The 12,746-nt window shown below is 46.4% G+C and overlaps 1 protein-coding gene across 11 annotated transcripts in view; it reads right to left on the bottom strand.

Annotated features, from left to right (window-relative positions):
* The window catches only part of LOC108164678 (voltage-dependent T-type calcium channel subunit alpha-1G), a 90,084-nt gene that overhangs the window by 19,606 nt on the left and 57,732 nt on the right, over positions 1 to 12,746 (bottom strand). For 6 of the 11 annotated variants that reach the window (XM_033389347.1, XM_033389370.1, XM_017300533.2 and 3 more), the window contains 9 exons: positions 11,299 to 11,420; positions 10,806 to 10,960; positions 9,326 to 9,418; positions 7,130 to 7,371; positions 4,682 to 5,234; positions 4,357 to 4,380; positions 2,460 to 2,858; positions 1,427 to 2,394; positions 1,152 to 1,361 (listed from right to left, as the gene is read on the bottom strand). In XM_033389347.1, coding sequence (XP_033245238.1) covers positions 1,152 to 1,361; positions 1,427 to 2,394; positions 2,460 to 2,858; positions 4,357 to 4,380; positions 4,682 to 5,234; positions 7,130 to 7,371; positions 9,326 to 9,418; positions 10,806 to 10,960; positions 11,299 to 11,420 — 2,766 coding nt within the window. The remainder of the gene's footprint in view (positions 1 to 1,151; positions 1,362 to 1,426; positions 2,395 to 2,459; positions 2,859 to 4,356; positions 4,381 to 4,681; positions 5,235 to 7,129; positions 7,372 to 9,325; positions 9,419 to 10,805; positions 10,961 to 11,298; positions 11,421 to 12,746) is intronic. The other 5 variants (XM_033389357.1, XM_033389376.1, XM_033389365.1 and 2 more) reach the window with 3 other exon arrangements.

Raw genomic sequence — 12,746 nt, 5'->3', positions numbered from 1 at the left:
GAGAGCGAAAGAGGTATGAATGGGGGAAAAAGATCAAAAGCAAGAGATACGGGGGTACAATTCTTGCTTGTACGAGAGAATCGATTGCTTACAAAGTTACCAAAATCGTAACGCTAACTACATTTCTTCATTACGTTTCAAATATGTTACTGAGAGAGACAAAGAGACAGAGAGTGTAATAGAGAGACAGAGCTTAAATGTGTGTGTAAGTGAGAGCGAGATCGATTCGAGAGAGAGACAGACATTTAGGCAAATCTTTACTCAAATACATATGTATTACTCAAGTAGTACGCAGCAGTGGGTACAAATAGGAAGAATGTATAATCGTGTCAAAGCATAGTATAAACAAGTACAGTTACGAGTAATTACGAGTACCAGAGCACAATTTCGACAGGGGGGAGGGTCTAGTAGGTGGGTGTGTGTGTGTGTGGTTAAATGATAGAAAGAGAGTGAGAGTGGCTTGGGTATTACATGATGAAATGACCCAAAGCTCTCTCGTTTGACTGTGAAAGATGGATAGTAAGAGACGAGACTGTACTTCAATATGAAAGCACAGTCGGATATGAGGGGTTCATGGGCTTGTGTGGGGTGGATCGATTGAACTATATGGAAAGTTGATGTTGGAAAGCAGCTATGCTCGTAGTGAGGCTCTAGAAACTGTTAGAAATTAGACGATAGACGCCTTGCTATGGATGGGCTAACTAACTGGAACTGTTTGGTGGTATCGGTATCGGTATCGGTATCGGGTGGTAATATTGGGTTACTTTTCGGCTCCATTTCTTTATTTCTTTTTTTTTTTGGCTGGGACTGGCTTGGATTTTACTTTCTTTCTTCTTCTTCTTTTTTGGGTATTGGTTTTTGGGGTTTTTCGCGTTCGATAACCGTATATCGGTAATCGATTAATCGTTGATTAGCTCTGATTGAATTTTCTTTCTTTTCGTTACTTCATTATCTTTTGTTATCTCCGCCTTCTTCGTGTATAGTGTATATGTGTGTGTGTGAGTGTCTGTTAGTGGTGGTTAGCTGTGTTTGTGTGTTTCTGTGTATTGTTCTTGTGTATCTATTTTGTTTATATTTTTTTTGCTATATTTTTTTGTGTGTTAGTGTCATCGTGTGTCTTCGGACTGGTTTTTAAGGGCAGTCGAACTCACCTGAAGATGAATATAAAGAGTACCAGCAGGGAGAAGAACACGGCCACATTGTCCATGGTGCGAAGCATGACAAATAGTTGCCTCCGCAGATTCGGCATGAAGCGGACGAGCTTGAGGATGCGGAGCAACCGGAATGTCCGCAGAACGGACAAACCAGAGCCACCGCCCCCAGTTCCGTTGCCCAAAAACTGTTGGCATATCTCAATGGCGCTGATGGAACGAGAAAGCAATACTATGTGGAAAGAGACTGAGACTATCGCTGAGAGACACCTCACCTGAGTATGACAATGATGCCGTCAAAGACATTGAATCCATTCGCTATGTAGCGGAAGGGCCCCTCGGCCACCACCTTGAGCAGCATCTCGACGGCAAAGATGCCGGAAAAGACTATGTTGCTGGTCTCCACGATGGCTGTGAGCTCCGGCGGCTGGTTGTGGTACTCGATCCCCATGGAGAGCGTGTTGATCAGAATGGCTAGCAGGATGCCCTGCTGGAAGTACTTGTGCTCCACCAGGCGTCTGATATAGCGTCGGACGTAGCTGCAGATGCGTGACACGCAGCGGTAGACGGCGATCAGGCCGCGCATCGCCGCAGATCTCTGATGATGGCGCTCCTCCAGCGGCGAGAGGGCGTTCTGGTACAGGTCGTAGCAGCAGGCGTAGTCCTCCATGTAGTTGCCCGTGGGACCGCCGTGATCGCGCCCATGGCCCTGCCCGTGGGATGTGTGACCCCGTGATCTATGTCCATTGTTGTTCCTGCTGTGGCTGTTGTTGTTATTATTGTGGTGGTGCTGGTGCTGATGCTGATGCTGGTGCTGGGGATGCGAGTGATGCTCTCTCCGCTGGCGATGATGAGTGGTTGCCTGCGATTCCCCTGGGCCCACAGCCGCTGAAACGGCTGCGACAGTGCTGGGCGCACCGTTCAGCTCGAAGGCATCCACTGCCCCACCCGCCGCCTGATCCGGCGCTGGCTGGAAATGTCCCGGGGACTGGACAGAGACTAAGGCCTGGGAAGTGGTCGGGGCCCGCTTGTGCTGGGCCTTAAGCGCCTCAGCGGTGTGTGGATCACAGCGGGCCAGCGACGTGTAAAAGGACTCTAGCGTGCTCTGGCCCGTCGGCAAGGCCGCTGAAAAGGCCACAGAGAATGCTAACAGCTCTTGACAAGTCATCGCATCGTGTATACCCAGCTCGGAGCAATCTGCATATGGATTGGCGATGGTGCCGATGGTCTGCGGTAGGTTCACCTGGTCGGAAACAGCAGAGAGTGTTAGTCAATTGGTTGGCCATTTATGGATGGTCAATCACTCACCTGCCAGATGCTTCCATCGCCGGCCTGGGTCATCTTCTCCGTGGAGAATATGGTGGTGCTTTTCTCTGGAACTGCCGCCGCACCACTGCCACTGCCACTCCCACTTTGGTTGTTGTTGTTCAGGTTGTGGTTGGTGTGGTTGTTGCTGCCACCAGGACCGGCCGCCGATGCTGCTGGTGATGATGATGTCGCTGCCGCTGCTGCAGCTGCGGCTGCCGTTCCCGCCACTGTGGCAACAGTGGTGGTTGTTGCTGCTGGGGAGGCGCTACCCGGTGCCAGGGTCGGCTCCGTGCTGAGGGCGGGAGGCGTGTGCAGCAGCACGTACTCGTTGAACATCACCGACGGACGTCGGCTGGCCGACGTGGGCGGACTAAGGAAGCCCGAGGTGCAAGGATGGCTCTATATTCAAGAGTATTCAAGAATTAGAAATGCCAGATCTTCATCTTTCATTCATTGTTATGATAATGGTCGAGAGAGGGGAGTCTCTACACGGCGGGGGTCAGTGTTCGTTCGGCTCTGAGAACAGGGAACTCTTCACGGGGATCATCATCAAGAATAATAACTTTAAACGAGGTGACAAGCTACTAGGATATACAGGACATACAGAGGTATAAGAGCGTTGGTGTGCGCTTCTCTGGCCGATAGAGGATATATCTACATATGTATAGTTTAACTTCAACCGAAAATTAAGGGGGATTAATATTACGCTTATCACACGACTACTGGAGGGCTTAAAGTTGGAAAGGGCTGAAAACTAAGCGGTTTTTTTGTATAATTACAAAATTTGCTGTACTGTTTTTATACTTTTAGATCTGTTTTAGAGTTAAAATCCACCTTAAAGTCAGGTTGATCCCTCTCTTAAACTTTCAGGTTGAGTAGATGAACCGCTTGAAAAATATTTCGAAGGCAAACAAACCAAAGCTTCAGGTTTCAGCGGTGCACTGCTTGGACCAAACCTTCAGGTTTCAGCGCCGCACTTCTTGCAATATGACTTCAATTAAAAACGAACCAACGCTTCAGGTTTCAGCGGTGCACTGCTTGAACCAAAGCTTCAGATTTCATCGATGAACCGCTTGCAGAATGGTTTCGAGGGAAAACGAAGCAAACCTTTAGGTTTTAACGGCAGACCTCATATGGTCTAGTGACAAGATTGTTCTTAAATATTTTATTACTTTATCGATAGTGACATATTTACTTTATAATGAATATTAATTATGTAAAAGTATTTAATATATTGTGAATACTTTTATTGGATGAATTTTTGGGAATATATTTATGTTTCGATGTCAGACCAGTCTGTGGCCACTCTTTCCCTAATGACTAATGGATGGGTACGGTACGTAATGTATTCCCATATGGGAAATGTCTTCGCCTTTGCTTATTGCAAATATTAATAAAAACTGTATCATTTTCTCATATATTCAAATAAAACGAAATGAGATAAATAATTAATCGGCATTCAAGCGAGACACAATGGGAACAATGGGCAAAAGATTCAGATTCAGCAATTTAATGGGGCAATCAACTCTCTATATACATATGTATTTACATATGTACTTGTATTTGTATTCAAATGCACTTCTACGTATACATACACAATCGACAAAATAAAAGATAACCACTTCAACGGCATTTGGTATGCGGGATTTCGTTTATATCTACAATTTGTACGGGATATGTTTTTGCAACGGTTTTCTGTAGTTTTTTTTTGTTGTTAATTTGTGCAGCGACTGAATGCCCTTGCCACAGGTAAATGGCATTGCAATAGAAATACTGCACGCTTACTGCAAGGGTCTCCAGGATTCGGTGGGACCGAAACACTCTGGCACTCTTCTCTCACGTTTACAGATATTTGATTTTATTTTATTTAATTAAACATTTTTGTTGTGTTCAGTACCTTGCCTAAATTTCCCAACTGCAGCTACGAGATTTGCAAAGGTTTGTAACAAATATGAAAGAATTTTATTATTATCATTTTTGTTTTGTTTGACGGCATTTCATTTGTGGATAAATCGTTTTTCAGCTTTGTCTGTTTTTGTGGCAATTTTGGGAGGAACAAATATATTCTGTGGCTGTGGCATTTGCTGTTGCTGTTTCTGTTTTCTGTTCGAATCAATTCTGTGGCCCGGCAGACCAGAACGTGTGTATATGTGGGATGGACTGATCTGATGTGATCTGTTGTGATCGATGATTATGCTGCCTATCGATTGTCAGATACTCACAATCAGCTGCTCCGAATCCATGATCTGCTGGGGGAACTTCAACAGTATTGTCTTCTGCTCGCCGGCACTGCCCTCGGGCTTCAGCTGGTGGTGAGAGGACTTCTTCAGCGAGGAGCTGCGCGGCATGACCATACTGCCGCCGCCACAGGCCGCCTCGCCCATCGACTGTTCGGTGTTGTCGGAGGAGGAGTGTTGCTGCTGCTGCTGCTGCTGCTGGGCGGCCTGCTGATGCTGGGCCGTCGACATGGTCACACTGGCCGTGCTGCCATTTATCCCGTTCACCAATGCCACTGTGGTGCAGCTGGGCACATTGTTGATGGCATTCGTGTTGGTGCTGCCATTGTGATTGTTGGTGTTATTGTTGTTGTTGTTGGAATTCGAGTTGGAATTGAGCGGCACCATAACGGTAATCATCTGATCCTGAATGCTGGACGGATGCTTGCGATTACTGTACTTGGGACACTTCGGATGGTGGCACTTGATGCGCGACGGTGAAAAGGTCAGGTTGTCGGCATTGGGCAGTAGTCCCTCCTTGCGTTGCTGCCGCTGGTACCTGTACAGTGGTCAGGTGGTTGGGTGGTGTTTGGGTGGTGTTTGGGTGGAGTTTGGGTGGTGTGGAAAACCAAATTTGATTAGTAACAAGTTGGCTGGCAGTTCGCGTAATTCACACATATGTCTGTACACAAAACATCGTGTTCTCTGTGGGTTTACGGGGCTGGGGGGGTTCTCGGGCAGGGTCAACCGATGGGGCTGTTGCACGTGCGGGGGGCTGGTGGGTAGTGTAATACGTGCACTCTCATTAGTGCTCTAGATGGAGTATTTGTGTATCTGTTTCTCTGTGTGGGTGTGTGTGCTTAAGTGTGACTCCAGGAGTGGGTGTATGGTGATTGGGTGTGTGTGCGTGTGTGCTTAGCAATTAGACAGACAACAATGGCAATTACATAATTCAATCAAATGAATGAACTAAGGACAACGGCAGTACAAAAATGCAAATGATCCAAATTAACATGACTTCCATCTGTGGAATCAGTGTCATTCAATGCATGTTGCATCATGGCATTCGGCATGGGTATGTGTGTTTGTTGCCTCATTGTGTGGCATCATTGTGTGGCACGTGGCGTGGAGCTGGTGGGAGCTGGTGGGAGCTGGGAGCGTGGAGATGGGTGGGTGGACCAAGCATGGATCAACATATTGTAATGTATTCCAGGGACCTTCTTCTAATACAAGAACTATACTCCCGACTCCAATTCATATGTATCCATGGGGTATACCAAAGATACCCAGTAGCCTACACGGGATGCACATCTCACAGAGAGTCTCAGGAGAGAGTCTAGCCGCTCCCCCGCCCCTATGTATCCATCTATGGACTAGCCCTATTCTCGCTGCTATTCTACGCATTCGCAATGCTCTACGCGTATATATATTTTGACTATGTAAGCGGAGCAAGCGACACACGGATGCATGTAAAAAATAATAATTGAAAAACCCAAAAGTCATAAAAAATGCACAAAATGAAAATGTAAATGAAACCCAAACCAGAAACAGGAGAATTTCAAATGAAAATGGGGGAAAAATTGTGGAATGTGGAAAAATAAGGATACCATAACACGTGGAGTGCGCGGGCTAAATGAATTTTTCATAAATCAAAATCGAAACAAGAAATGATGAAGACCGCGAAGGTGCGGTACCTCAAAAGCGGAAACTGAAACGGAATCGAACGATGGAATGGAACGAAAGTGGGAGTGGGGATGTGGGTGGGTATTGGAAATAGGCGTTAATTGGAAATTGGAGATTCGGAGAAGGGATTTATGAAAATTCCTGCAAAGGGTGTAGTGAAATGGTTAACAGGGAGCGCAGAAATTTGTTCTCATAGAGAACGGCAGAAGAACATGGAAGGTGCACGGGAATGCAGTCTGAAATGCAATGAAACAGAGGAATGGAACCAAAGAAGAAGAACGCAAAAGAAGTGGAACGGAGGAACGGAATGAAATGAACCAAAGGAATAAAATGAAACCAAAGAACACAATGAAATGGAGGAAGCATGTACATGTAACTATAAACCCCGAATAGCATAAATCCCAAGGGGTTAATCGTCTCTTTAAAATGGGAGTATATATTCGAAAGAACTGCTTGGGGCATCGAGGAAATCCATTTTCCCCCGTTAGAGAGTCTCAGTGGAGTGTGGAGCTCGCTCTGGCTGAGAGTTTAGTGCGCTAATTACACGCTTTAATGGTTTCGGTTAGTAATCAATCAGTTTTTAAGTGACTAAGGCCTAGAGCTTTGCTTTTCTTTGCTTTGCTTTTTGTGAAAGAGAGCTTTCGGTGGAGAGTCAGAGAGAGCGAGAGAGAGAGAAAGAGTCAGGGGAGAGAGAGAGAGAACTCAAACCGGAAACGGAAATAACAAACAAAAATCGTAATTGAATCAAATCAAAAGGTACAAGCAGCATACTTATATAATCTGTACTTCTTTAACATTCGTCTCTTGAAGCGTCGCCACAGATGGGCGATATATTTGACTATCTCCGCGTAGCATGTGGCCGGCTCCGAGTTGTTTGTGCTGCTGGCCAGCGTCGACGTGGACGTGTATCGGGCCCGTTCCTGTCGCATCCGCTCCATCTCGCGCTTCTTCGTCTCCGAGAACTGAGTGGCGATGACGACCAAGCATAGGTTGATCATAAAGAACGACCCGATCTGCAATATAAAACAAGGCATTAGGCAAGGCATCACATCTCACGTTTCCCCATTGTTAACCCCTCAATATTGAAAATGTCCGAATATTATCCGAGTATTATCATCAAATACCCGTACATTTCGTTTATGGCAGTAGTACGTGGATGGAAATGTAAGCACGGCCTGGCCGGTGCCAATACGGTACCCATCGGCAGGTGACGCTCAGCAGTTCCCGCAAAACTTTTCGCATTTCCGTTTAAAAGTTTTCGTTTTCATTTTCGTTGCTAGCGGGCGACAAATGCGAACTGAAACTTTTACACGGCCTTTGTTTCTGCTGCCACTCTTCCTCCGATGGGCTTAGGATGGGTCTTTGGAGGAAACATTTTAATCCATCCACTTAAATTCAATTAGCGCCTGTCTTCTGCCGGATTGCAGGCTCCACCCAAGGCTCGGTTCCTTCTGCAGGCTTGTACGGGGTCGGTGGTTGAACAACATTGAAAAAAAGTTTACTTGAAAGGCATCGAATAACATCGAATGGAGTGAATTTGTGTATTTTCTTCCGCACTTTCAACCGAGTTGTCTTAGGTTTTCTGTATACCCTTAAAGTTTGTATGATTTAAGGTTGATTTTTCCATACAAAGAATAGATAGATCGTCGTGAGAAAGTCACAAACTTTGCGCCGAAAAATACGAGCGATCGAAAAGTTGTCCCACTTTCAAAGCAAAGAATAGACAATCGAGTTTCAGGCCAACTTTAAATTGGAAACATATTTCAAAGAATAGATAGAATGTTTCTAGCTAGCATTTTCGTGTATGAACAGAAAGCTGGGCAGAAAATGTATAAATCCATAACGAGAATGAGAATGAGAACGAGAACCCTCAACAGTGTACGAGTGTACTGCAGACTACAGAAAACTATTTGCATACCAAAAGTTGTAGCCGGGAAGAGAAAAATCATTTTGCACATGAAATGAACAGCGACAAAGACGGGGGAGAGGGAGGGGAGAGGGGGGAGGAAATGAAAACAGAGTGGGTAAGGGGGAAGGGAATGGGGAAACTGTGCAAACTTCAAACATAAATAATGAAATTTTCCTCATGTGTATCTCTGTATCTGTGTCTGTGCCTCCTTCTGCAATTGTAGCTGTATCTGTAGCTGTATCTGTCTCTGTATCTGTGTCTGAGTCTCTGTGTCTGCCTCCTGTCTCTATCTGTATCTGTATCTCTGTCTGTACATCCATCTGCAATTGTAGCTGTGTCTGTGCATGCACTTAAAGGCTTTTAATTGGCCCAAGGACACCTGAGCACAAATCCTGCCATTCGAATGACACAACAACAGACTGGAGTCCACTCGAAGTCCGACCAAAGTGCGGCCCGGATAGGGGACAATGGAGAGAGGCCGGTCTCTGCATTGCAACATGTTGCCAGATGCTGGTCGACAGAGCAACAGCATCATGCATTTTAAAGCCTTCATCGTACACTCGAAAAAATTCCGATCAATTTCAAATGGATACCGCTGTAAATTGTATATCGCTGATCGCTCTTATAGCAATAGATAGATATTATGTGTACTTCATGGGTACGATAAATATACATGTAAATAACACATATTTCTGGCTGTATTTTGGCAATATTTTGTTGTTTTGCCGGTGTATGCAAACTTTTCGTGGCTGTCTGTCTGCCCCCCTGTCGGTCTTTGTGTGTATGTGTTTTTGGTTATAGTTGAAAAGTAATTTACTTATTTACATTGGCAAATTGCTTTAGAATACTTTCGGAGCCGGCAATCCAGCAATCCAGCAATCCCGCTCCGCTTCAGCTTCAGCTCAATTAGCCCGGCCAGCAGAATTTGGAGGTCGCTCCAAGCGAACGGACAGACCCAGACCCCCGTCCCCGCCCCCCATTGAATATTCAGCTCGTGATCAAAGTAGGGGCTCGCACCGCACCGCACAGCTTCGGACAGCACCGAGGATAGCACTCACCACAATCAGCAGCACAAAGTAGATCCAATCCCAAAAGCTGTGCGCATCCTGCACGTAATACATTATGTCCGTCCAGCCCTCCAGCGAGATGACCTGCAAATCCAACAAATATTTCACCATAATTAGCGTACACATACTCACACACACACAGGGATACACAATACACATAGATACTTGAACGCAGATATAAAATTGAGGTTAAATGTACGGGCGCATATCCAGGCGTTTAGCTGGCTTTTATTGTTCTCGTCACAGCCCCTGCCCCTACCCCTGCCCTGCTCTGTCCTGCCATAATGCCTTGCTGCCAAGGGGCGTGCTGTGCCGTGCCGTGCCACAGTGTGGCATGGTCCGGGCGTGGTCAGGCGTGGACGGAGCAATTAGGATTGCCTTTTGGCCTTCTGGACCACGTCACGTATGTGTAATGTGCTGCGATACTCGTGTTCAGGAGCGCCTGGGATCGCATCGAATGGTATGGGGTTACGGATGGGGGAAAGATAACCTGTTGAAATCTCCCTACAACTAAAACAAAGCCTATCCCGCATGGCTAATCTTCAGCCCACAGTTGACCCGGCCTGATCTATGGGGGGGGACCCACTTATCCTGAGTAATCCTATTTTTTTTGTAACCAAATGGTACCCTCTTCTCCAGCGTAAGAGCCAATCAGTGAGCTCCAACTGGTAGCCGACTGACGTATGCCCATGCCTATGCTATCCGGTAACCACTCAGCGCCCCTCAGCAGTTGGCAGCTTCAAAGCTTAATGTGCACTTGATTTGGAATTAATTAGATCGTTCGACCTGCATATCAATGGACTGAATCGCTCGCGGTGTGCGGTGTGCGGTGTGCGCCCTCTCTAATTGGCATATCAATTAATGCCTGAAACGTGAGGGCCCCCCTAATTAGCGAAAGGAAGCTGCTCGAATTCTGTGGGCTATCACGACGCATATAACTAACGCGAACCTACTATCACTTTCCCCCCTTTCCAGGCAATGGAAATGGGATTGGTAAAGTTTTCGCTCTCTGTAAACGATGCGCTGCTATGAATATAGCAGCGAGGTCGAGGTCCCCCTTCCTGTCCCTGTCCCTCCCAGGATGTTTTGTTAACGCGATGCCACCATAGCGGAGTTGACACCGAATTAACATGCAACATTGTTCGTCTGCCTCGTTCCTCCTCTTGTTGCTGTTCGTATTTGTTGAACAAAGTTGAACACTAATTGGGAATCGGATGGACGGGGAAGAAGAGAGAGAGAGGAATCGTATGACAGTTCCCTAAATTTCCACTGAAATTCCACGGAACGGAAGCCAACTGTGGTGTGAGAGAGAACACGAGTCATGCATCATGTTGATAAATGTTCGCGATTGCTCAGCACTTGTTGAACAAATCATCCGCTGCTAAAGCTGATTTCGATCGCCTTGAAGACTACTCTAATGCATGCCTTGTGCATGAGAATGAAATAAGTGCAGTCAATCCGTAGCACTCACCAGGAATATGGCCACCCAGGCCATGCCAATGTTGTCGAACGAAATGGTGCCCTGAAAGGGATTCTCGCCGGTCTGTTTGCACGTTGTGTAATACTGGTTCCAGTTGACGCACGAGGTGTTCGTCGGCTCATTGAAGTCGAACAGCTTGGCCTCCTCTGCGGGAAGGAAAAAGGAAAGGGAGGGGAAGCTGTGAGTATCGCTGTAATTGTGATTGCTTCTGCTGCTGAATCTGCTCCTGATGCTCCCGCTGCTGGTTCTGGTTCTGGTTCTGGTTCGAGGGCGGGGTCTGCGTCTGCCCATCCCCCAGCTGATGCTCAACTTAAGCTCATCATTAACCTCGAGGGAGAGCAATTAAAAACGCCATCAAATTTGATTACAGCGCAATTTGCACTTCATTTAGCTTTAAAGTTAATGTAATTGAGACTGAGGGATTCCGGACTGTGTGGATTCCGGACCCCCGACCTCCGGACTCCGGACTCCGGACACCACTTACCATTGCAGACCATGGAACCGCTGCGGTAGGGGGGAAAGTTGCCGCAGAGATGCATGCCCGAGTCGGAGGGCGTTGAGCAGATGTAGTCCTGATCCTTGGAGAATTCGTAGTACTGCGATAGGCTGCACATGTGGATAGAGAATAAGTCATGTGATGCGATTGTTAAATGAAATCGAAACATCCAGTACACACAGAAACAAAGTGTACGAAAGAGAAGATCACACGAGAGCAAGAGGCAACGAGAGAGAGAGAAATTACAGAGAGAAAGATAAAGAGAGAGAGAGAGAGAGAGCACAAAAAGTACAATTAATAATCGTGGTTCATATCAAGTTCAAATAAGTTTATTCGATATGTTTATGCGTATCGTAAACATATACATCGAGATGTGGAAAAAAAGAGCGATTAATGATCGACAAATCGATAAATTTTGTATTCGCAGAAGAGAGTTTTTGTGCTTAATTTCATGGCTTGATCTGCTCACGCGTGCTACACGCAGCTACACGAGAACATTCAACTAATTAGAGTGACAGAGACGGCCAATGGGTGAAGCGAAAACTAAAGAACAGCGTAAGAGTAAGAGTGAGGGTGAGTGTGAGACAGAGAGTGTGTGAGACACGGCTGACTAATGCAAAAGTTAGACAGAGATAGCGAGTGGTAGCGATAGCGAGTGGTTAGCGATAGTGAGCGAGAGCGATAAAGAGAATGTGGCAAGCGCAGGTTAGACAGAAACAGAGACAGTTTCCATCGAGCGAAGCGATAAAGCGAGCGATAGAGAGAGATAGGTATAGTTCACCCACACACAAAGCGAGAGTAAGAGATAGACAGAGAGTGCGTGGGAAGCAGGAGAGAGCGATAGAAAGCGCGAAGCGAACGAGCGGGTAAGCTTAAGCACAGTCAGCCACTGGAAAGACGACACAACTGTACCGGAAGAACAGCAGAATAGAGAGAGTGAGACACACCGAGAGAGATAGAGAGAGATGACTCCCAAAGGCATAAAATAAAACACAGAACACAAAGCGAAAACTAAAATAAAAACCTAAAAAAAAGACGAAGAGAAACTAAGAACAAAGCAACAAACTCTTGGTGCCGCGCCGGGGCAGGGGGAAAGAGACAGCAAAGGGTAAGGAGGGTGGAGATGGTGGGACATAAAAAAAGGAAATGAAAACGCCAAAGCAATTTAAATTAAACGCGCAATGTTGCCACAAAATGGCCGACGCACAACGCAGCAGCCGTCGCGGTGGCAGCCGGAGCAGGAAACGCGCGACTTAAAAAAAAAATACAAGAAAAAAAATTTCACCATCAACCGAGTGTCAACCGTATGTGTTTTTGTATGTGTGTCGCCGTGTGTGTGTGACAATAAAATGTGTTTAATATGCACGTGGAGGCACGACACTGACACTGGCAGACGACACTCCACCCAGCAGTTGGGGGAGAGTGCAGAGATAGAG

This window comes from Drosophila miranda, chromosome XL, assembly GCF_003369915.1.
Source record: "Drosophila miranda strain MSH22 chromosome XL, D.miranda_PacBio2.1, whole genome shotgun sequence".
Taxonomy (NCBI): Eukaryota; Metazoa; Arthropoda; class Insecta; order Diptera; family Drosophilidae; genus Drosophila; species Drosophila miranda.
The sequence above is the reverse complement of the archived record's forward strand: the minus strand, read 5'-3'. Positions and strand labels throughout refer to the sequence as shown.